Source organism: Corvus brachyrhynchos, unplaced genomic scaffold, assembly GCF_000691975.1.
Source record: "Corvus brachyrhynchos isolate BGI_N302 unplaced genomic scaffold, ASM69197v1 scaffold55, whole genome shotgun sequence".
Taxonomy (NCBI): domain Eukaryota; kingdom Metazoa; phylum Chordata; class Aves; order Passeriformes; family Corvidae; genus Corvus; species Corvus brachyrhynchos.
The window spans coordinates 794,772-817,519 of NW_008238314.1; the positions used below are offsets into that span (position 1 = coordinate 794,772).

General features: G+C 42.2%; 1 protein-coding gene across 1 annotated transcript in view; it reads left to right on the top strand.

Annotated features, from left to right (window-relative positions):
- ADAMTS5 (ADAM metallopeptidase with thrombospondin type 1 motif 5) overlaps positions 1-22,748 on the top strand; it is a 40,912-nt gene that overhangs the window by 4,383 nt on the left and 13,781 nt on the right. The window contains exons 3-4 of the mRNA XM_017733721.1: positions 8,125-8,257; positions 19,464-19,631. Of these exons, the coding sequence (XP_017589210.1) occupies positions 8,125-8,257; positions 19,464-19,631 (301 nt within the window). The remainder of the gene's footprint in view (positions 1-8,124; positions 8,258-19,463; positions 19,632-22,748) is intronic.

The window sequence follows — 22,748 nt, forward strand, 5'->3', positions numbered from 1 at the left end:
TTTGGATGGATGAAGTTGGTGTCTAAGCTCCACGACGCCAAGCCGTGGCTGCGTGTTTTGATGGGCTCTGAATATCGTCATGCTGATTTTTAAACATCCAGATGTCTCTTTCTAAGTGCTGTGGGTTTCAGGCCTTGGGCAAACGTGTGAGGTACATTTTCCATCGTTGTTTACTAACTGAGGCCACCTTGAGCTTCGTGTCTCTCCGTCAATAGAATAATATTTGCAGATCGTTTGTCAGCTGAATGCCTGGCCTCGGCTGTATGGAACTGGTTTTGTGTAGATAGAATCTGCATTGTGCATGGCTGGTGCCATACAAATCCCTAATATAATAATTATCTTTGTTCCAGAGTGACATTTGCTTGGATGTTGGTTTTTTACACCAAAAGAGGGCTTTATTTGAGTTCCTCATGAGGGAAGAATCCCGACAGAATTCAGCAGTGTTGCTTTGCCCTCTGTGGTTGTCTTTACTTCTTCAAAGATAAATTAGTAACCATTGATAGACTGAGAGTGCATTGGCAGCTCTCCTTTATTATTAAATTAGTAGTGGTTCAAATTATGTTATATAAGTTCAAATTATGGTCATCATCATCATTCATACTAGGAAGCACTTCCCATGCGAAAAAATTTAGAAGGAAATTTACTGATTCTGAGTTAAAACAGCCACTTCTTTCTGGTCATAATCTGTATTTAATTGGATAAGGGCTTTAAAGCAATTATGCTGCAGACCATAGTAAATCACTGTGAACATGAATTCAGTTTGGGGTGATACAGGCAACATGTTAAAGCTGGTTTTAGGCTTTGTGTTGCTTATCAGTGATGGCAAGGGTCCATTAGCTGCAGTGGGTCCTTATGTTTACTCTGTAGATGAAAGGAGCACTAGAGGAACATGCCTGGCCATTGTGAAAACCTGCAGTGGACACAGAAATTATCTGTCACTAAATATTGCAGGAATTTAGTTGGGTTCCACAATGATTATTTAAATCTGATAATGAGAAGTGTATTTTCCCAGTGATCCCATCTCTCATTTTGACCCACGATGAGCAGGATCAAGCACGACAGAGCTCTGACTTGACAGTCAGAAAACGTGATAATTTTCTGATATTTCTAAATTTCCTCAAGGCAGCTTGACCATAACAGCCTTGAAGAGTTCACGGATCCCCTGCTGTTGGACAACTTTGTGGTTGAGTCCTTGACAGCAGCTGTAAATCTTAGGGCCGCGTGAATCTTAGAGCATCCTCCATGGAATATGGTGGTGCAGGGATTCAATTCTGGTGGCCACGTGAGTTCTCCACCCCATAGGGAAGTGGCTGTGTGGTGGGGAGGAGGAAGAGCTGGAAAAGCCCTCTTTCCCACGAGATTAGATCACTTGCTCTCAGTGGCAATGGAGTCAACAGCAAATTTAGAATTCAGTGTTTCATCACTGCTTCTCAGTGGCAGTGAAGTCAACAGCAAATTTAGAGTTTAGTCTGTTTCAGCCTTTTTTATTGTGAACAGTTTGCAGAAGCTGGAAGCAGACAATCTTCAGATTTTTATGGGTGCAACAAAACACTTGCCAGATTATTTGTCACAGTAGCAAAACAGATTAGATGGGACTTGCAATCTGCAGTTGAACTCACACTGATCTTTTTTCTGAGGTCCAGCCTGCTCGGCAATTATCCTCTAGAATTCATCCAATCTGTTTCATTAATGGCCCTTAGTTAAATTTCAAGTGAACTATTGAATGCATGTGGACAAAATCCAGCTCTCTTCCTCTCCCCCCAGTTCTGAATCATCTGAAGATTAAAATAGATGTTTCTCACAGTAGATACAGACATTAGGAGCAAGAAAAAATCCTTTCCTAAGTGCTTGTTAGCATCATCTGTGATAGTTCCATCATGCCTGGCTCAAGCTAGAGTTCATGCTAGAGCCAAAGGCCACTGTCCTGCCTTTTCCTACACAGTAATTATATGGGGCTGGTATGTTTGATTTAGTTTAACTGTCCATCTGGCAGTGCTGTTGAAATTTAACAGCAAGCTTTGTATTATCTCAGCTCTGTAGATGATTATTTCATTGCATGGCGCACATGCTTTCTTTAGCTCTACTTCTTTCTTCTTCTTTTTCTTTTTTTTTTCTTCTTTTCTCTATTACTATCTTCCAACAATTATTATCCCCTAGTAGTAAAACAAGTCACTGTACCAATGATCAATAGAATAGATTTCACTGGTTGTTATTATTACTCTGAAGAAATGGTAGTGTGATGTGTCTAGCAGTTTCACAGTGTTTTCACCAACTTTGTTGCACGTCTAATACATTTAAATAATGTCCCTAGGGAAAATAAAGTGGGACATAACTGATAGAGGAGAAGTTTGATTCACTCTGATCTAGAGAGATGGTGTGGAGTTTTCCCACAAAGGAATTGTGGCTTAGGCAGGTTAAATCACACATTTTTACTTGGTCACCAGTCACCAGTTTTGTAACTGAAACTTCTCCTCCCCATGCAGATTCCAAATGCTTTATGTGCATTTTGTCCATATTTTTAAATAACCTGTGGTTTGCATAACTCTGCTGTGTTTTCTTTCAAATGCCTAAGCCTCAGGCCCGTATTTATCACATGAACCCCAAAAGCAAACGACCTCAATTTTTAAGCTAAACTACTGGAAAAAAACATGTGGGTTTTGTTTTGGTAGATATGGCAGGTATCACCCTTGTGGTTTTCCTCAGAAGGGAGCCAGGTTTTGGCCACTCTCTCAGAATGTGGCCAGGAAAGCCCAGAGCAGTAACCCAGTGAGTCTGACAGGAGTCCTTCCTCACTCTGAATCCTTTCTGTTTGTTCAACATTACTTCTTTAAACCACGTGTGCCATTCCACGTTGCTGTGACATCAATAAAAGTTCACCCACTTTGCCGAGGAGCACAAGGGAGGGTGGATGTGTGTGTTCCTAACACCACCTCACCCAGCCTCCCTGCCCAGGGCTGCGGTGGGAACGCTGCTGCTGGAAGTCGGAAAGTCGTGCTTAATTCCTTCCTCTGCTTGAGGGGTTTTGGGTCTGTATTGCCCACCTCCCAGGAGGGGTCCTTAACCAGGAGGTCGTAAGCTGTTCCAGGTGTTAAGGAAACTTTCCACCCCTCTGACCAAAGGTCTGTCACTGTGTAGTGAGTAATTCATATGGTGAGAACGAGAGGAATCATGACCTGAAGCCGCTGAGTGGAGTGCAGCACTTGGACTGAGGTGGTCTGGGTTCCTCAAGCATGGAGAGAAGGCTGTTTCTGTAATTTACCACAGGCTGTTCAGTGGGAAAGAAGGAGGATGAGCAATAGGGACCAAAAATTGGATCACTTCACTGACTGCACTTCAGGTGCAGCCTGGGCTAGAGAAACCTTGGGCACAGGGGCTGCTTCAGGAGGAGCCAGAGCTCCCTGTGTGCATGGCAGTAGCCTGGTGTAGACCATACAGTGCTCTCCTAAGAAACATTCTTCTAGCTGGCCTCATCCCTGGAAGGAATTTGTAGCTGGATCACATTCTTACTGGGAAAAGGCTTTAGCTGATGAGCTGTTGTAAAGGAACCAGAAGAGCAAGTGAACAGAACTGTAAAGGTTTTAGCTGTGCATTACAAGAAGGTGAATGTGCAGCTTGGCCTGGTACAAAGCCTAATCCTGTGGGTTCCTCTCATTCTGATCTGAGAAGCTCTGTAGGCTCAGCATCCCTCAGGGGCAAAGGTGGAGAAACATGAAACATCTGAACCCCAGTAAGCAAAGTGCCCAGCTGTTCCAGACTGTGAAACTGTGGCACTTAGAGGCCCACAGGATCCCAAACTGCAAGCCCTATGAGGGGTAGATAAAACACCTGAGGACGTGTTCTTCCACCCTTACCTTCCACCAAATTGTCCTCGTTGGTGCTCACATCCTGTTTTAGATCTGGTCAGCAGGCTCTGACCTAATACCAGGTTTCACTAAACAGTTGGTTCTTGTTCTGAAACCTACTGAACACGTTTCAGGTGAAATAAACTCCCTGCTCCAGCCAGGACGTGGTGACACTTATCTCCCTTCACAACAATGCCATGTATACATGGCAGCCAGCCAGCTGCTCCTGATGGATTTAGAATGCCAAGAAATCTTGGCCTCTAATGAGCTGTCTAATTAACTACCAGACTTGTGATGTACAGCTTAGCTTTACTAAGCCACTCCTTTGCCAAAGCTTAAGTCTTAGCATCTATTGCCTCCTGCATAGCAAATGCATTTCCTTGTCATTCTTTTGCTATGAAACTACTGTAAAGCGGATCAAGGGCCAGGCTGCTTTCCTTCTTTAGAAATATCAAAAAACATTCTTTAAAGCTTCTGCCACTGATTCAAGGCAATTGAGTATACAGAACTGAGTAACTTTCTTTTTCTAAAAGAAACAGAGTGAAATAATAATTGGAAACTGATTTTATGTATCATGAGTCGCCTCTTTCCTCGTGCTTTAGCTGGAGTATGAAAAGTTGAGGCTACCCACACAGATTTTTTAGGATTGCATCATTACACTGAAGCCTGTTTTTAACAAAAAATTAAAATATTTTCCAGGAAAATAAAACCTTTTACTGTACTCCCAGAAAGTTTACTTCATGAAAGTAGTAGACTGCTTTCCAGGACTGCCCAGGAAAGCAAAAAACAACGTAATTATTGATTTTGGTAACAAGTAATCCATAAGCCAGTGTTTGATGGGTAAGCAGGCATGATTTTCAGTAACATCGTTTGAAATAAAGCTGTTTAGAAGCTAGTACTGGTGAATTGACCCAAAAGCAAACTTTTCAGAGTATTTGTCTCAGAAATGCTGCTTGATAGGCTGCAGTTCTGTTTATAGTATATACCATGAATAGAAATATATTCCAGTTCAAATCGTGCAGAGGCAGGAGAAGGAAAGAATGAGTGAGACAATGACAACACAGAGGAGCTGAGCTTTCAGTAATCTGCCTAAATGGTTATTGACAGTATCAGCCTTAGCTGCAAATGAGCATCCAAGGGCTGGAATTGGCAGGGAGAACCATGATGCTCAATCCGTGCTCTGCTCAAAGCACAGCCATGGCATGCCCTGCTCTAGCAGCAGATGGGCAACCCACAGACATCCCCCTAACAGCTTCTTACAAAGGAGCTAATGCCAGAAAATATTTCCTGTCCTTGTTCCCAGAATCCTTTACAAGCCCCTCTGCTGTTTCCCAGCTGGGATTTGGCAGCGGCTGCAGGACTCCCACACCGACTGCTGGGGGGCCACAAGGACTTGGCCACGGAGCTGCTGGGCTGCTTTGCTGCAGCACTGGCCACCACTTTCTGACCCCAGAGTGGTCACTCTTCTCCTTTCTGGGGATGGCTGGTCGCACACTGTCTGAGGACACCTGTTTTCCAGCTGTCTTTGAGGAATTGGAGGAGCTAGGTGATTTTACATAGAAGCAGTTTGCAGAATCATGTCTTTCCTGCTGTGGGATTTCCTAGGACCAGCCTCTGGTACAGCCCTAATGTCTAGGGAAGACAGTGTAATGCAGTCCTGTGCACAGCTTTTGAAATGCTGAGGTGAGACTATGGTAACATCCCTGCCCTAATGTTCCCTGCTCTACACATCCCATCAGAATTAGCTCTATGGAAGTTTATGAGAGTGCCTGCTTAGAGAAATTATATTCTTTTAGTTATATTTGTGTCATGAAATCTGGTGAATCATTGTGAGGTCTGGCTGTGCCTGCTGGTGTAAATTCCCAGCATAGCTGCTTCTTGTGTGCAAATGGGAGTAAATCCTGACTGGCATGAGGCATCTGGGTGCTGATACCATTGTGCCTACACTGGGAGCAGCACTGATGTCAGAATCTACGTGATAATGACACCCAAATACAAGAGCAGATGAGTGATATAGAATCTGCCTGCAGAGGCAAAGCCTGAATTAATGCAGTTTATACTATTACTGGCACTGTCAACCTGTCCTGCCCTTCTCCAGTAAGTTGCTTTCTGTCTGATTTATGTGCTTTTTGGTACTTGTGTAAGAATTTCAGTTCAGCTGCTTGTGTGGATTCAGGTCAGATTGCTCTGTCACAGAATCACAGGATCAGTTAGATTGGAAATGATCTCTGAAATCATTCAGTCCAACCTGTGGCTGAACACCTTGTAAACCAGACCATGGCACTGAGTCCACATACAGTCATTCCTTGGACACGTCCAGGGATGGGGACACCAAACCTCCCTGGGCAGCCCTTTCCAATATCTAATCACCCTTTTTATGAAGAAATTCTTCTTAATGTCCAGCCTACACATCCAGTTTAAGACTGTGTCTCCTTGTCCCATTGATAGTTCCTTGGGAGCAGAGCCTGGCCCCACCCGGCTGCACCCTCCTGTCAGGGAGTTGTGGAGGGTGAGAAGGACCAAGTTCAGTGTAAAGGGTTAATCGGATATGAACCCAAACAAAAGTAGTAGGAGTTTAAGGATGGTGACTTCTTTGTTGAATATGCCCCAGATATGTGACATAAGAATAACCTGACCTCACTTGAGGCCTCTCCCAACGCTGGTTGAGAGCTGCTGAAAATGATGCAAAGTTTATTTGCCTAAACAGAACTGGAAAAATTGTGCATTTCTTTTAAAATACTTCGAAATATGCATCCCATACTTCCCATAACCCATGCAGAGCAAGAGGCAAAGTCTGGGGGCCTGGGGGCTTAGAGAGAAAATTGTCTGCATATTATCTGCAGTGGTACAGAATGGAAGTTTGCCTTAAACCATGGATTACACCTGTGAAAATTTGGAAATTCAATACTTTGCAACTACATTCCCTCTCTTCTTGCCAGGCTGTTTTGGTCATTGGTAGTGAGGCATTTAAAGCTTGGTGTTAAGTAGCAACAAGAGTGAATTTACCAAGAGTTCCCAGATACCTGGAAGCCAGAACTGAGCCTGAAATTTCTCCTCCATATATGTAATATTGCTTTGTATTTCAGCTTGAAAAATTTCTTTCTTTGGAAAAAAAACCCAACACCTTTTTTCTTTTTTTTTTGTGTGTGTTTGTAAAGAGACGCTCTGTCACAGTATCTGTGAACTCTGTGTGGTTTTCTTTGACTTCAGTGGGATTTGAATCCTCTGCATTTCCAAGTTTGCCTAACCTGTCAAAATCAGTGAACACTGCTGCTCTGAAGCCTCCTGCAAGGTGTCTCTTATTCAGATGGATTAATTATGAAAGGCTTCATTAAAGAAAGTCCTTATAGAAAGAGATCAGAAGGGAAGAAGAGAATCTTAAAAATGACGGGAAAAAAGTGCTCTTTCATCATTTTGATAATACCATTTGTCATGCCTTGAAAATGACAGTTTCATTCAACCACAATGAAACGTTGAAGTGTTCCAAATAGCATGGCCCCTACTTTTCCTTCTCATCCAAAAGATGTAGACATATGCACATTCACACTAATATTCTTCCCTCTGCTCCAACAGAAGCACAGAAAAGTTACTGCTGGTGATAAAACCACAATGTCTGACCAAAGCTGAAAGGAAAAACCTAATGCTACCTGCACGGTTTTTGGAGACACCCCATATCTACATGTGGGAGAAGTGGTTGAGTTGTTGGGATTTTGCACTCTCTAGTATCACTGACTCTCAGCAATCTCTGAGAATTGCTTAAATGCTTGGTATATTATTGGGTAACACACTGTTAATTGTACTGCTTTACAGATGCAAAAGGAGGTTTCACGCGTAACAATGTCATTTCTTTTAAGTGCAGGTATAAGATTTGCTTCAGAAAAGCAAGGTGATCTCTGGCTCAAGGACTGATCAGAAAGCTGAAGCTTTCTGTCAGTGTAAATAAAAAGAATTTTCTGGTTTTATTGTCCATGAGGAAATGCTTTCACAGAATGTTTGAGGTACCTACCTCAATGCAAGTGTGAGCACCGCAGAAATACAAATGTAACTAACAGCAATTAGCTTCAGAATGTATCCAAATTCTGTTAAAGTCCATAAAAATACTCCCGCTGACCTTACCATAGACTGGCTTGCTGTGCTTTTAACATCTTTAGCTGGAACCTTACGTTGGTATTTTCATCCAGGTCCTGCTGTTGCCGAAGGCGACTTTAACCGGTTGTTACCGCTGAGTGCCAAAACTTAATTTAATGATTTTTTGAATTTTTTTTTCTCCCTTCTGGGGCAGGATTTGTGTGGGCATCATTCCTGTGATACCCTGGGAATGGCAGACGTTGGGACCATCTGCTCCCCCGAGCGCAGCTGCGCGGTGATTGAAGACGACGGCCTCCACGCAGCCTTTACGGTGGCTCACGAAATTGGTATGCAGTGCCTTTTCTGTTCCCCCGCCAAGCCAAACACTCGCAACAGCTGCATTAGGAACCAAAATACCCCGCAATTAATTCCAGATTTCCCCCGGCCCAGAGCCCCGCCTGGGGATTAGGGCTGTGTACATATGCACTTCAGGGTTAACTAATAAGGGATCAGAAGGCAGGGGAAGGCGCACAGTAGGTGTTTCCTCCCTGACAGTGGCCTTTCTAAGCAGCAGTTGAAGTGAAAATTCAAAGGCTGCTGCTACTGCCCAAAGATGTCAATGCATGGCCCTCCTGAGAAAGCTTTTGGCCCATCTGTTGTAATTTGCATGCGTTTATTTATTGGAAAATAAGTCACATTTTTCAACTTGTTGCATGTGCTACCGTTAGGAAGATTTTTTCCCTTGTATTACCTGCAGAGAAAAGCTGTTGTGGCAACAAAACCAACATAATTCTAATATCTTCGTAAGTGTATGGAAATTCCACCTTTATGAATCCTACAATAAGTTAAATAGTATTTAGGTGTAAAGATTTGGTCAAAAAACCTGTTCAGCTTTGTTTCAGTTTCCACCTCAGTGGACAGCAATTAAATCAGGAGCCTTGCATGTACCCTTCAGAAGGGTTTAAGATAGAATTAGTGACAGAAGAAAGTTTGTGGTCTTGTATATTACATCTGTCATTATATATCCCTTCAGAGTGACTGCTGCCATCTTGATCATGTTTAATTTACTGGTATTTTGTGAGCTGTGTTCACTGGAAATGCATTTGCTATAAGGGCTATTCACTTTGGGGAGTGAACAGCAATTTAAAAGTGGAGAATGTTCTTTTTTTCTTTTTTCTTTTTTTTTGTAATATTCTTGGAAGGAAATAACAAGGAAAGGAGAACTTCCACAGAGAGCCAGCTGCTGAATTGCCTTGTACCTCGTGCCAAACCAAAGTAAAGTTTGCTTTGGGAGTATCATTGCAGTGGTTCCATTTTCAAGGAGCTTGCAGGTAGAGGCTGAGATCTGAGTGCCTTATACATATAGCTCAGGAAACAGAGGTCACCAAGGATGGAAAATGACCTGACTGTTCAGTGACAAGTGATCCTAACCCTGCTCCTCTTATAGCTCTGCAAAGGAGTTACATCAGTAGTGGCTGGAGAGGGGATCGGGCGTTGCATGAAAACATGAAATACTGTGTCAAGATGAGCCCCCAAAGCAGAAGTTCTATTTTAGTAAGCAATTTTGTCAAAACAAAATAAAAACTCCTCTGGAGTCACTAATTCAGTGCATTTGGAGATAGCTACAGCAGTGCAGAAAGACAGGTTCACATGGGATGTGGATGCTGTGAATGAGCCGTCACAAACCTGGGATGTGTTAGATGGCAAACTTAGCCTGTCATTCAGAGCCAGCGTGCTGGGGACACTGCTTGTGTCCCCTTGCACCCAGAAGTGATGCCTCTGCTGAGGGTCAGTGGGCAGGGTTGGGTGAGGAGCTGCCTCGTGGTGCCAGTGTTGATGGATCTGGTGTGTGAAGAGGAAAGCAATGTCTTTCCTGCCATTTTATCAGCAATAAATACATTTTTAGGTAGATTAAAAATGAAAGAACACAGATCAGTAAAGACAGGATGAGCAGCTAATGTTCACATTGTTACCTTGAATTCCACACAGAGAAAATACAAGCAAAAGTGAATTATTTTTAGTGATCTAGAAGCACATTTTGGAGAAAGGCCATTTTCATACCTAGGAATTTACAGGAATCTCTAAAAACTATAATTTTCAATGTAAAAAAGGTATGAATTGAAATGAATAAATAAGAACCCTAATGGACATAAAACCTCTACTTTGAGGCTGTTTAAAATAACATCCTTTTTTTTCCTCCTCACCAGAAGTTTTTAAGAAAGGAGGGTGTCAGGTCGCAGAATGATCTTTGTGTGTGTGGCCTGAAGTAGGAGAAGCTGAGAAGAAAAAACAGCTAAAATTGCTTGAGTACTTAAATCAAAGGTCAAAAAAGGATGAAAAATAAAAGTGTGGCATGGATATCCTTTAGTTAAGCACTTTGGGGAAAACCTTGCTTTATTTTATTTGGAGACCAGGTTTCTTCCTACAATCCAGAAATCTTCAAGTTCCCCCTATCCTGTGGGCAGGGTGTAGCTTTAATTTTACAGTGGCTCAGTTCCTCAGTCAGAGGGGATGCTCTGAGCCTGAGATGTTCTTTTCTGGCAGTAGGAAGGTCAAGGTGAGCCACTGAGTGAAGGAGAGTCACTCTCGGCTGTTTTTGTGCATGGGGAGCAGATGCAGCACCATTAACATGGACTTGATTCTCAGAGTGTCCTCGCTGTGGCTTCCAGGGGGATGCGATTGCTCTTGTTTCCCCTGTGAAGGATCCAAGAGCATTTTCCAGGCTCAAATTCTTTCTCTGGAAGGCAACCAAAGTAAATTGAACTGCAGCTAAACCTGACAGGAGGATGGATGCCCAGCCCAGGGGCTCAGGTTGGATTGGTGCACAGGAAGCCAAAAAGCAGCTTGCTGCAGAATAAACCTGCTGCTTCAGTTGCCAGGGTTTGTGCCACATCACGCGTGAGATGTTTGTTTTATTTCTTTCAGATAAAATAGATGGATTTTGACCAGTGGTTTTTGAGGGGGAGAGAATGGATGGGCAGCAACAGGCAAAACCTCCACAGGCCTGTAAAGGAGAGCACAGGAAGGAATAGATGCAGCCAAATTCTTGGTACAACTGATTAGCTGGCAATAAGAGGTAGAGATCTTTATATAAAGTTTGATAAGGTAGGACCTGAATCTTGTCATACTTGCATGTAGGAAAATCAGTAATAGCTTGTCTGCAAAAAAAGAAAAAAAAGAGGATAATGCAACATAAAAGCATCAGGAAGAAACCTTGTAACTTAAAATCTGATAATCTTGTTTCTCCTGAGAATACAGGGGGGCAGTGCTAATACCATAAATGTTATTTTGAAATCATAGCCTGCCAAGACATCCAGCCACCAACAGTAAATTCATATCTGGTTATTTTCTAGCAGGGGACATGCTGCTGTCAGCTGGGACAACAGCAGCTTCATTTTCACAAAAATAACCCCCTGGATTCTTGCCTGCAATCATCAGTTCATCACCATGTTGTGGCATATGGATGCTTTTTTTTACTCCTAGCAGCTCCTTCAGCTACACCTCCACAGCTCTGCAGAGCTGTCTGAGCTTAGGCACAGTGTGTAGCATTCTCCAAGCCTTTGTTATCAGCAGCTTGTTGTCTGTAAAAATGATGTTTCCTTGCTTCACGCACTTCCCTGCCTCTTGGGGACATGTGGAGGAGAGCATTGAAGAACCTGAGATTGCTCATAATCTCAAGTTCTTTAATGTTTTTCATAGGGCAGCACTGTATTGCTTCTCCATATATCCCTTATTAAAATAACCATCAGGAAACAAAAACAGTGAGATTTGCACTCTGATACTCTGGACTTTTGGGTTGAAGATTTGTTGCTTTGACAGTGCTGAGTTATAAAGTGAAGATAAGCATGATCCAGCATCAGCAACAGGCACAGTCAATCTGTTGGAATTACATTTAACGTATTTTGTGATGGGTTATATCCATGTTTGGCAGCTTGGTGCTGTGTTTTGAGGTACAGTCATGGTCAGAAGGTTTCTGCTGGAGTCCCACATGCTTCAGCAGACAGCCCACCACCCTAAACAGTTTGCTATCTACAAAAGCAAAATGAGGAGAGTTCAAGGGGATATAGATGAAGCTACTGCTTGTTTTATCAATAGGAAGTTTCCCCAAATCACAAAAGGATCCCAGGGAAAGCCAAGAATTAAACTTGAGTTTTGACCTAGAGTCTCTTGAGTTTTGATCTAGTCCTTAAATACAAAAGCATCCTTCCTGCAGCCTTCAAGCAGGCAAAGCTCCAGTTCAGCTCCGTGGGAGTTACATGGGTCTAACAGCTTAAATCAGATCTATCTTTGTTCTTTCCATCAATCTTGAGAAACTTACTTTTAAAAAAAGAGCCAATACAGCCTTTTTTCTCAGTGATAATGTTCATTTGACCTTTTGCAATGTTCCTACTCCTCTGTTACACAAACACTCTGGCAGGCAGTTACTCCTTCTGTCCTCCTGAGTAATATGGTTTACTGATGTTCTTTCCAAGTATTTTATTTTTAGGCTATAGCTTTAGCATTGCTACGTGGAACTCATTAAACCTTTGTTCATTAGTTTCCTTTTATCTTTCACATGTGACTTTTGGGGAGGGAAGACCAAAGGGTGGGATAAAAGCAGCCTTCAAATATGTTTAAAAAATCACTGCAAAAATTTGCATAATAAATCATTCCCCCTGTCCACCTGGGACAGCACAAGGGGTAATGGCCTGCAATTGCAGCAGGGAAGATTTGCTTTAAGCATTAGCCAAAATCATCTAAGCAGGACAGTTGAGGGCAGGACTGAAGTGCTTGGGGAGGCTCTGTTTCTGGAGGCTCACAGGAGCCAGCTGCCTGAAGCAGCTGTGGCTCAGGGGATGCTGATCCTACCCCAGGGCAGAGGGATGCACAGGATGCCTTTTCAAGGTCCCTGCTCAGCATCATTTTCTGTGGTTATGAGGAGTTATCACAACATCCTCCACAGCTGGGCTGTGTAATGCCTGAAACCAAGGGACTGCACAGAAACTAAAGCTAGAAAATCATGGAATGGTTTGGATTGGAAGGGGCCTTAAAAATGATCCAGTCCCACCCCTGCCATGGGCAGTGACACCTTCCACTGTCCCAGGTTGCTCCAAGCTGGCCTTGGACACTTCCAGGGATGGGGCCAGCCACAGCTTCCCTGTGCCAGGGCCTCACCATCCTCACAGCCAAGAATTTTCTTCATATATTAAGTAAGGAGTATGATACCAAATCTTTTCCAGCATGGCATCTTTCTGTGGCCTCTGTCACCACTGAGGACAAAAGTGTCATGAGCTACATCAGCAAAATGTATTTGAGAGCATAATTTTCTGTAAAAAAAGGCATTTTAGAAGTGAGGTATCACTCCTGGCATCTCTGTTCACCTGGTTCACTGAAATAACATCAGAATACCATGAACTATGAGTGGATTGGAGCTATTTATTCAGAGCCTGAGCTGTGTTGGAGCTGTAGGCCACTGAGGAAGGAATACCATGTCTAACTCACAGCAGACTCTGATTCTGACCCTTCTTCAGTGACAAATGAAACTGAGAACAACGTGTGTGATACTTAAAGGAGTCTTTCTTTTGATGTCCATAGAAGAGTCAAAAGATACTCCCACTCCTTGTTTTACCACATGTGCTCATTTTGTGTACACTCAAAAGTAACTAAATACAGCAATCTCTTCTTCCCCATGTTCTGCTGAACATGCAGCCCTTTGATTTCAAGGCTGTCAAGATAAAGCAGATAAAGGCAAGCTTTAGACCTGACAGCTACAAATCTCCTGTAGCCTTTCATTTCAAGGGGGATACATTGCCAAGGGCACAGAGTCTCACAGCCACATGAAAAAAACAGTGGAGGTTGTCTGAGTCTCATATTATGTTTCCTTCATGACAGATGATGTTTAGACGAATATCCAGGTAATCATAATTAGGCAGATTTGCTTTCTTAAAACAACAAAAAACCGAGAGAGTACACTCATCCAAGTCTTCTCTGCTGACATGCATCAGGAAAATTACTTGATTCCTCCTCTTTGAACCTTTTTTCAAAGTTCTGTTTTAACTTCTGCTTGCAAAAGCTCTCAAATTAAGCCTTCATGAACGTACCCCTTTTGATGAAGAGATGGGCAGACAAAGCTAAGCCTTCACAAGAGCTGAAGGTGGGGCAGAAAATTAAGCTGATGCCTCAAAAAGCAAACATCAGCTGTCTAAAAGGTTGCTGGTTAAAATTTAGAATAAAAATTCTTGGCTTGCCCAGAAATACTTTTATTAACTTGTAATATAAAATATATCATCGTTCCACCTGCAGCAGACGTGGTGCTTAAAGCAAACTGTAAAACTCTGTGTTTTGCCTAATATTTCACAGCAGTCCTTATCAAAAAATATGTTAAGGACATGGTTTAGTGGTGGCTTTGGCAGTGTCAGGTTTATGGTTGTACCCAATGGTCTTTTCCAACCTAAGTGATCTCTGATTTTATGATCCTAAAAGAAGCTCAGTGTTCAGCCTGTGCCTCCAGCCTTCCAGACTGCAGGGTAGAGTAGGGATTGCTTTCCTCCTTGGCAGGTAGACAATACTGATACAATAAGGTAACTTTTGTGGGGAAGGTGCTTCTGGTACAGAGTAGGAAGGCAGAATTGCCCAATAACAGGCAGCAGGCAATACAATTTTTACATTCCTGCAGTGTGTACTCCCACAGAGTTCATTCATTTACCATGAACTGCTGTGAATTACATTCTTTCCAAGTTCCTCTGAGTTGAACAGGTGTGAAATAGGTGTCACCCTCTCCCACTTCTTCATTAAAATGAACATTTCTCTTCTACATGCCCCATTAATTAGTGCAGCAGATGTAGTGGGGACCTCCAAGGCCACATCTTTTTAATGATTATTTAAGTCTGTGTGGACACAGCAGTCTGTGATTGCCTGGCCCACACTGGCTGGGCAGAATCTTGCCTGGGAATTGCCTGTCTGACAGGGGTGATGTGTCTGTGATCTCCCACAAGTCTGTTACAATGAGCCAGCTCAGCACAGGTTTGTTTTGTGTAAAGTCTGCAGCACTGGTGGGTGAATGTCTGATTGGGGCTTTTTTTTTTATGTCTGCTCCTGAGAAGAAGCTGCACTCCAGACTATTGTTTTGTTGAGTCTGAAGAACTCTTTTAAGCCAGAAATATTAAAAACTGCTTCTGGGCTGGAGATTGAAAAGAGAGAGTGATTTTTTTTAATCCTTTTTCTTTCGTAAGTGACTGATAGCAGTCAAAGAAAAGAAAACTGGAAGGAAAGCTCAATAATATAAAAAAGAGGAATGGCCAGTTTTATATTCTATGCAATCTTTTTGTAAGCTTGTGTAATTCAAATCACTTCTGTTTTATAAAAACACTAGCTTTATTAATTGTTATTGCTTAGGTCCATCATGACTTCAGGAGGATTCCTGAGTGATACCAGCATGAATTTCTTAAGAAGGAGTCACATACTCACAGGAGTTAGAAAAAGAGCCCATGCCAGAAGAAATGGTTTTATTTTGACAGTTCCCTCATGCAATCTTTGTTTAGCGAGGGGAGGGCAGGAGGCTAATGCAGAAGGTCTGGGCTGGTGATTAGCCTGAGGAATGTTGAGCCAGGAGCTTCCTGAGCCCTGATCCCTTGAGAGCCACCGACTCACAGGGTAACCTGGGGCAAACCTCTTGACCTTCTTTTGCAGCCCAGTTGTCCCAACTGGAAATTAGGTGAAAGGCATGACCTCACTGGCAAACACATGCTTCATCCGAGCTGAGCTTCTCTGAGAAAACAAATTACAGTGCCTGCAGCATTTTTCAGCCTGCTGTGTCACCTTGCATGTGTCCTGTGGTCAGATGGAGTGCAAGAGCTGCTCTTTGACGTGCTGTTCAAGTTCTTGGCCATAAGCAGGGATTGGTGGCTTTTTTCCAGGAGACCCACCTTGGTTTGTGCTTTAGCAAAAGCTGGGGTTGGCTTGCTCTATGTTGTGGATATTTTCTGTTTTCTTGTTTCTTATGCTTGAAATACCAGTGAAAAATGAATGAGAGTAATTTTGCCTGCTGTTCACTCAGAGAAACTCTGCAGATAGTCTAGAACTGTGTATTAAGGAAAACCAGAAACTTCAAGAAATGTTTGGACAACACTCTCAGGCACAGGGTGGGATTCATGGGGCTGTCCTGTGCAGGGCCAGGAGCTGGACTTGAATGATCCTTGTGAGTCCTTTCCAGCTCAGGACATCCTGTGGTTCTGGTTTGCTTCCCAGTGCTCCTGGGAATATGAGAGTTGCTTCACCACACATCCAGCCCAGCTCTGTTGCACTCCTGGTTTCCCTGTAGGGCTCTCGTGTCCTGTTCCTCAGAGAGGATGAAAGTTTTAACTTAATTGCTCTGGAGTATTCCCACCTTGTATAGGGAGATACACCCCATTCCTGCAAGGTACAGAGATCATTTTTGAACACATGGAAGATATTGTTTCCTGTTGGGCTGTAGCAGGTGTTGGCCTTCAGCAGGGAAAGCTGTGAGGGGAGGATGTTACTCCATGTAGGTCGTTGGTCTCTTTGGAGTTTGAGATGAATTTACAAGCAGGCCACCTCCTCCTTGGCTACAAGAGGGCAAACCCTGCCTCCTCCCCATCTGTTTCCTTCACCATTTCATGCATTCCTACAGCATAACTTAACTAAACACCATCCTGCTGGTAAAATTATATTATGTCATTTTCACTCGGTGGGAACTGTCAGCACCAGTAAGATGCTTCATTAAGTAGAAAACAGCAGATGATCTACGAACCCATTCTCAATCAGTCATCATTTCACACAGCTGCTGGGAGCCTTTTCTTTTTCTTCAACAGCCTGGTTTGACATTCAGAGTCATACAAAATGGGGTGGGACTAAAATTGGCATTGTTTTTAAAAGCCTTCTTCGTAAGATTTGTATTCCTCGAGTCTTTACTTCTGTCCAGAGCTTTCTCCAGAGCTCTGCTTCCATACAGGGTCACTTGAAGGATCAGCCTTTCCACTTTGGAAGGGAAGCACCCCACCAGAAAATGCCAGAAACCACCCTAATATCATGTAATAACACCAGCACGGTCATGCACGTGAGGCGTGGTGGGGAGAGACTTCTTGAAATAGGAAGGGAAGTGTCCCATCCTTAATTTTTGGGTGCAAAAGGATGAAGGGCACAGGTGTTGAAGGACTTTGCTGCTCTCACTTCTGTGCTAAAAAGAACAAAACTTAGCCAGGCAGTACTTAGAGATTACAGAGCCGTGTGATATTTTGAATTTTGATTTTTTTAATGAAATGCAAAGCCAGGTTTCAGCATCATTGGGAGTTTGTCATATGCTTTAATCACTTCTAAGTCTGGTCAGAGTGCCTTAAAAGGCAAAGTTAGGACAGGGAGAAATTTAGGTTGTGGTAAGAATTAGGAATTTTAGCTCCATAAAATCCTTTGAGAGTTGCATTCACGGTGTTTGTAAGCATGCATAAAAAGTTAACTGGCAAATCAGTATGGAGAGCTAAAATCCATATATTTAATGCTATTATCCTCACTAATATCACTGGTGGCTAATTTAGAAGCTCAAATACTGACAATCAGAATTATGTATTTTGGAAATTATATGCTACTTACTGCATCCTTGTCATGATGGCTTTTTAAAATTATTTCTGAAAATTTTAAACATAACAAGGGAGATTCACAAATCCTTTGGGAAGCTTCTCCTCCAAAAGGTTGAAGTCTGCCAAGTAAGTGACTTAGTTCTCGTCATGCACTGGAACAATGGCCTGATTTAATATGACAAAGTAGACGCTGCTAATGAGGTGTGTCCTCAGCTCACCCCATTTATCACTGTAAAGCATAGAAGTTGTGCTGCTCTCTCATTAAAGGTGAATTCAGTAGCCTGACACTTTCCAGGAGATGACCCTGTTTCAGGTTCCTCTGCTTTTGCCAAAGTATTTGGGATGAAATGTTCTGTGCTGAACAATGGCCTGAGAAGCATTTCATTTTATTTATTTACTCTCAACTTCTCCACAGAGGCTGGCCAGCCTTTTTCTGAGGAGGGAGACTAAATTGCAACAGTGTTATGAAGAAATCCTCAGTCTCTCTGCTCCAAGTGAAGAGCTTGAAATTTGCCTGCAAGCTTCCTCATATCCAAAGCATATTTTATTATTTGGCTCCTTGAGGAGAAAAAAGAAAGATGTCATAGGTAGGAGAGAAACTCAAGAGCTGCCCAAGTTGCAGAAGCATTAACAGGCCTGTGAATATGTGCACTGTGTTAAGTGTTTAATTGTGCACTTACATGGGATGTCCTTCACGTAAAATGGGCAGTTCTAAAGGGTGAAGGACAGTTACGCAAGAAGGGATTTGTGCAGAGAGCAAAAGTGCATCTTACATGGGTGAAGTGCTGCAGAGTGGTACCAGAGGCTGTGGCAAACTGGGATTCTGCCCTAAAAGACTGGAAGCTTCATGCCACAGAGTTCTGGGTAGTTCTGAATGGTGCTATAAAATGCTGAGCACTCCGAAAAATTACATCCTCGAGTTTCTGGTGTGCACCCAACTATCATTCATATCCCACTCTGAACCAGTGCTGAGTGCCATGGGATGTTACTCAGCCAAACTCTTTGGATCAATGCTCCAGCTTTTTTCATTCACCCAGAGCTGTTCAGTACCAAGGCAGTGACTCAGAAATGAAAATCCTTTTCCACTGAGAGACCCTCATTGCCTTATTTCACAAACATTCTGCAGTGAGGTAATTTCTACAACTGTGAGCAGTCTTGGATCAGTAAATACAATGTAAATACAATGTATTAAATCCTCAGCCCACTTCCAGAGAATTTGCTTTGTAGGTTATAAGTGATGCACTGATTATTTGGTTACTCTGTCAGAGGAATCCAGCCGTTTGAAATAATAATCTTAGCAGTGAATTGTTTTACTCAATACCAGCATTTGTCTGAAATGAAACAAAGCTGTTGTCATCTCTTCAGAACAAGTCTTTATGTAGTTCTGTGTCAGATTGAAGCTTGACATGTACCTCCTGACAGTCAGCCATGTCTGAGTGCAGCAGAACAGCATTATCTGGCCTTACGTAGAAAGTATTGCCAAAGAAAAATGGTTTTACCTGCCTGAAAAAAAGAAAAAGGCCAAATCTTGCAGAATGTGTTCCTTTCAGGGCATCAGGCTTTTTTTCTGTAGTGGCCTTGATGGGTGATCTTGTCCCTGTTGTTATAGCGCTCTTAGTTTAGCCCTGCATATTTTACTAATCAACTTCTGGCTTAGGTTGGACTTTTTTTTTTTTTTTTGAGTGTTAAGTTCAGGCTAGAGCTCTCTGCAGCTTTATTCCCATTCATTCTTTTACCATTTGTTTAGCTGCGTCATAAATGCTTTTATTTTTATCTCTTAAAAAAGACGCAGCACCTTTCTAGACAGTTGCAGAACGTCTTCACAAAGTTTTTCTTGCCGAAGATGATTTGGAAAAACAGTAAGAAGCCAATTGTTGATAAATATAAATGAGTACAGTTCCCTTCCCCCACATGACTGTAAGCTCCAGCTGGTCAACTCTGGATAGTCATATAATGTTATTTATTTGCTTCATTTCCACAGGGCACTTGCTTGGGCTTTCCCATGATGACTCCAAGTTCTGTGAGGAGAACTTTGGCTCCATGGAAGACAAGCGCCTGATGTCCTCCATTCTGACCAGCATTGATGCTTCAAAACCCTGGTCCAAGTGCACTTCAGCAACTATCACAGAATTCTTTGATGATGGCCATGGTATGTGTTATCACTCCTTGTGTCAGCTACATGGTACTTTTTACAGTGAATCTATATTTTTTTAATAAGAACATTTTATGGCAGCTTATTTGCTTAATATGACATTTACCCCTTGGGGAATAAGTACAAAAATTCCGTTTTCCGAAAGTAGAAATAAAAAAGCATAATCTTCACTCTTTAATGAATTTTAAAGTCTTCCCTGTGCTCCCAAAGCAACTGCAGTTATTAAGCAAACCACTCAAATTCCAAAATGCTGAGATAAAAATGACATAATTGAGTGAATGGATCAAGTTGTTGTGGTAACCAAAATGCTTATGGATAAAAAGTATGGTGTGTCTGCTGAATGTCAAGGTTTGCTTTCAAATATTTTGTCGGCTGATTTCAGTGCTCTCTGAAACATTTTTCTCTGAATGACTTAATTTCTTCTCTCAATTTTATTAGATCCATTAATCTATACTATCCTGTTTTATGGTCCATATTGCTCTGGCATTGATTTAATATTACCAAATTAGTTTCCACAAATGAACAGAACTTTCCCTTTTGAGTTCCTCTCCCACCATCCATGAATGACCTCTCAGAGAGTGTAAGGAACTCTGAACTGTTTTCTCCTCAGTTCATGAGTAGTTATCACTCAGGTGTGTAGTCTTCAGGAGTTATTGGTATGATTAAATTATTAATAGAAAATTTGAACCTCTCATCATAGAGGTCCATAGTCCTCTGGGAATTAATTTTATTACTGATGCTATTGGTGTGATTTCAAATACAAAATGTTTAGGGAGTCTCTTTTCTTGATGGATCACCCCTTCAGAGACCTTTTTTAAGTAACACTCTTCTTTTCTGTAGAAATTTACAATTTTCCTGCTATTTGTTTTAAATCACACATCTGTCCTAACAGAACACAAACGCCATCCATGAGGTAGAAATGGAAGTCCATGATTTGACTTCAAATGATTTGGAGACTTGATTTGACAGTCAATGGCCTCAGCAGCACTGGGTGCATGGGTGATACTGAATGACACCATAAACTCATTTTTCTCAGTAGGGAAACACCTGACAGCTGAGTGCACTGCAGACACCAGCATTACATGAAGTCAGCTGAAGAATCCCAACAGAAATGTCTCGTCCAAGGTCAGCCAGGGGGCTGGGGAGGATCAAGGTGCTGATTCTCTGTCTCCTGGGGCCTGCTCTGAGAACAATAAACAGCTCTGTCATGATATCACCATTTGTTTTACACTCATGAGATGACCCCAGACAACAGTTTGACATTTAGGAAGAAAAGGCTCGGTTCGTGTCCAGAGGAGAGTGACATTTATATCCATCTGCTTTTAGCAAAGCCTTTCCAAAGGTACTAATTGCCTTTATTGTCATGCCAACCACCAGGCTGTGGGATGGTTGCTTGGGACCGACTGTGTTCAGTCCCAGTGCTCTGTGCAACCTGGAACAAGGACTGTTTGTATTTTAATTAATTTATATCCTGCTTATCTGCTTCCTGCACAGATCTTGTTCCGCCTTTTTTTTTCTTCCCCCCCAAGATACATTACACATAGCATTGAGAGAGATAATGAGATGGCTTAATTAGCACTGTCATCAGCCAACAATGTTGCTCTATTCCAGGGCACAAAGATGTTCTTTGGTGCCCAGGACAAAAAAAATGGGAATAGCAGTACGTACATGCTCTGGATGTTGAAATGGAACGCAGTGAATGGAAGCCCTGCCTGCCCTCCCAGCCAGGGGCCCGCTCTGTCCTTTCTGACCATGACAAGCAGGAGGTTGGACCAGCTGGTGGTAAAAACACCTCACTTCATTGCAGCCTGTCCAAACACAGACACTGCTACAGTCTACCTATATAAATACGGGGTTTTTTTCCCATGGGAAATCCTTAGGGGCCTTCCCTGTCTTCAGTTCTGAATTTATCGTGTGAGATCAGCGGGAGCACCTGGCTTTGTAGAAATTAGACACCTTTCCTCAGTAAAGGAGAGGTTTGGATCTCCTTCCCCTGTGTTCTGGAGGGGCAAGAATGCTGTATTTGCTGTGCAAGCTTGTGAAACCTGTTTGTTATTCACATATGAATGGGTTTTAACTGAAATGATTGACAGATGAGTATATGCAAGGATGAGACTTTTCTTCCTTTTTTCTCTAAATTTTTATTTCCAGCCAAAATGAAGTGTTAATATGATGTTTTAGAATACTGAATATCAGCCCTACTTGGGAGTTTGATAAACTTCAGTGTAGGTACAAGAGCAGTATATAAACTAAACATTGACATTCTACAGCCTTCCCATCACTACCCTCACATTTCAGTGGCTTCCTTCATCCTCACAAGGAATATGAAGGAGGATTTCCACTGTTACGTACTTTTTACAAAGTGTATTTTTGCCAGAACTTCTGCAAATTATGTCCAGAAACTCCAGGAAAAAGATAGGTGCTTCCTCACTCCTCGTCATGTCTCTCATATTTTATACTACAGCAACTCAGGGTACCTTTAATTATCTTTATCTCATGACATCTAGCATTGGCACACCTTGTCTGCATTAAAAATTCAGCATAATCCAGATTAAATATAAGGCTAGGGTAAATCAGGGTCAGCAAATGGAACAGGTTTATTAACAAGACAGAGAGTTTTTGGTTGCAAGTCATCATGCAGAAAGAATTTTTGGCTAATTTGGCTAATTGGCATTAGTCTTTAGAAGGACAGAAGAACAGTTGCAGTAAGTGTGTGTTTTGGAAGGAGCACTCAAGCTATTGAGAAATGGGGTATTTGGTTTGCTTAAATCCCTGCCATAGCTTGAAATTCTATTCCATTTTGTGTAAATAGTGAGGGTTTTATAGATAGGCTTTTTTCAGCCATGATGCAAGTGAAGAACGCTGGTGTGGATTCCAAAGTAGGTAAATTGTGGTGAGTTATTTTGGCCGAGGATGAGTGAAGCTTGCCCAGACCACATATCCCCTTCATGAAGTGTGAAAGAGGTTACACTGAATAATAGTTCTGCATGTCAACAAGTGAGGTTTTCAATAGTAAAACAAACAGTTATCAGAAGATAGCTAGAACATAAATGGGAATTCTCATTTTTAGAGCATTCCAGACAAATCTTGAGCACTGCAGACCTTAAAACACAT